Below are 1,382 nucleotides of genomic sequence, written 5' to 3'. Positions count from 1 at the left end.
CAAAAAACTCTTCTCTGGTTCTGACAAGGCTGTTGTTTACATGAGCTCTTAGAATCTGTGGTTACTTGTATCAGAAATGCATAAAATCAAGACAGCTTAAAATTCAAGTGTGGAAGTTAAAGGGCTCCTGAGGCTGCATTTCTTGCTGAGGAGCTATTGGCAATGATGACTGTTGGCACAGGAGAGTCATTTTTCTTTAGGAAGGGACCCACTTGAAGGCTATGCATCTGTAGATCATCCAACACCCATAAGCATATAGCCAGCACTAATTAGTTTCAGTGGGCTATGAAAAAAATGATGAGAAGGAACAGGAGACATGAAGATTAGAGCACTGTGTATTTAGGATGAGATATTTTCATAAAGTAAATACTTTTCTAATCAAGCATGCTCTAGTTCAGGCCTTCATAGGGCTCTGTAGGTTTGGGTGCAGGCTCTAGGTGCCTGGGGAGCACTGTGTTTTCACTGCACAAAAATAGACAGCTGAATCACTGGGCTGGGAGACTTTGATGTGCAGAGAAACATGCCTGCTGTCTTTGTTGAGGTGAATGGTGAATCTACCTTCTTCTTTTTCTCCACTAGAGAATATAGACGTGAGCAACTCGGGGCCTTTCCCAGGCTGCTGTCTGTACCACCTGAAGTTATCAGAATTGCCATCACTGAAAGTGCAGTTGAAAGAAGCCATGGTTCCTTCTGGGACATTGAGGAATTCCGGGTTCTGCAGCAACTTCTGCTGGCTGCTCACCCCTGTATAGAGAGACAAAGTTCAGACAACCAAGACTAGATGCACAGAGAAGCAAACACATTAAAGTAACTCTTTCATGGGCCTCCCACCCCTTAACTAGAGATTAAAGCCATCTGTGTTTTTAGCATTATCCTAGAGTAGGCACTAACCTCACATATCACACCTTATATCCAAAAGAAATGCCCAAACTCACAATTAAAGTGAAGCCACAGGAACACTAGGGAAACAATCAAGGATTTCATTATTCTCTCTTCTGTCCTGACTGAGGATCCAAATTTTAAGCCCAGAAAAAGATTAGTTTTAATTTCTAATGTTTCTCTTCCAGAAAACATCAAGATACTGTGTCACCATGTAGGAAAATAAAGCTCTTTTTCTTACCCCTGTTTCACCAGCAAACTCCTCCCCCCAAGCTCTCTCATTACAGACCACTGGATGGGTTCCTCATGTCTCTGAGAAGAGGCTGCCATCTTGTGGATACTGACTTGAGCAAAGATTTGCTAAAAATAAATGCTTTTCTTATTGAGCGTCTAAATTAAAAATCTGTCAACTTGGTTTGATACAAATTTAAGAGACATTTGCTTCAAGTCAATGGGGGAACTTGCATGTTTTAAGGCATCTCAAGTTAAACTTCAAATACGTC

The 1,382-nt window shown here is 41.4% G+C and overlaps 1 gene segment (V, D, J or C); it reads right to left on the bottom strand.

Moving 5' to 3' along the window:
* Positions 1 to 433: 433 nt before the first annotated feature.
* Positions 434 to 984, bottom strand: LOC126509704 (T-cell receptor alpha chain V region 2B4-like). The segment is given in 2 exon segments: positions 434 to 744; positions 936 to 984. Coding segments are annotated over 2 exon segments (360 nt in total).
* Positions 985 to 1,382: the final 398 nt, after the last annotated feature.

This window comes from Alexandromys fortis, unplaced genomic scaffold (genome assembly GCF_014885135.2).
Source record: "Alexandromys fortis isolate MF-2015 unplaced genomic scaffold, M_Fortis_MF-2015_v1.1 scaffold_87, whole genome shotgun sequence".
NCBI classification, from domain to species: Eukaryota; Metazoa; Chordata; class Mammalia; order Rodentia; family Cricetidae; genus Alexandromys; species Alexandromys fortis.
Note: the sequence above shows the minus strand (reverse complement) of the source record. Positions and strands in the feature narration are given on the sequence as shown.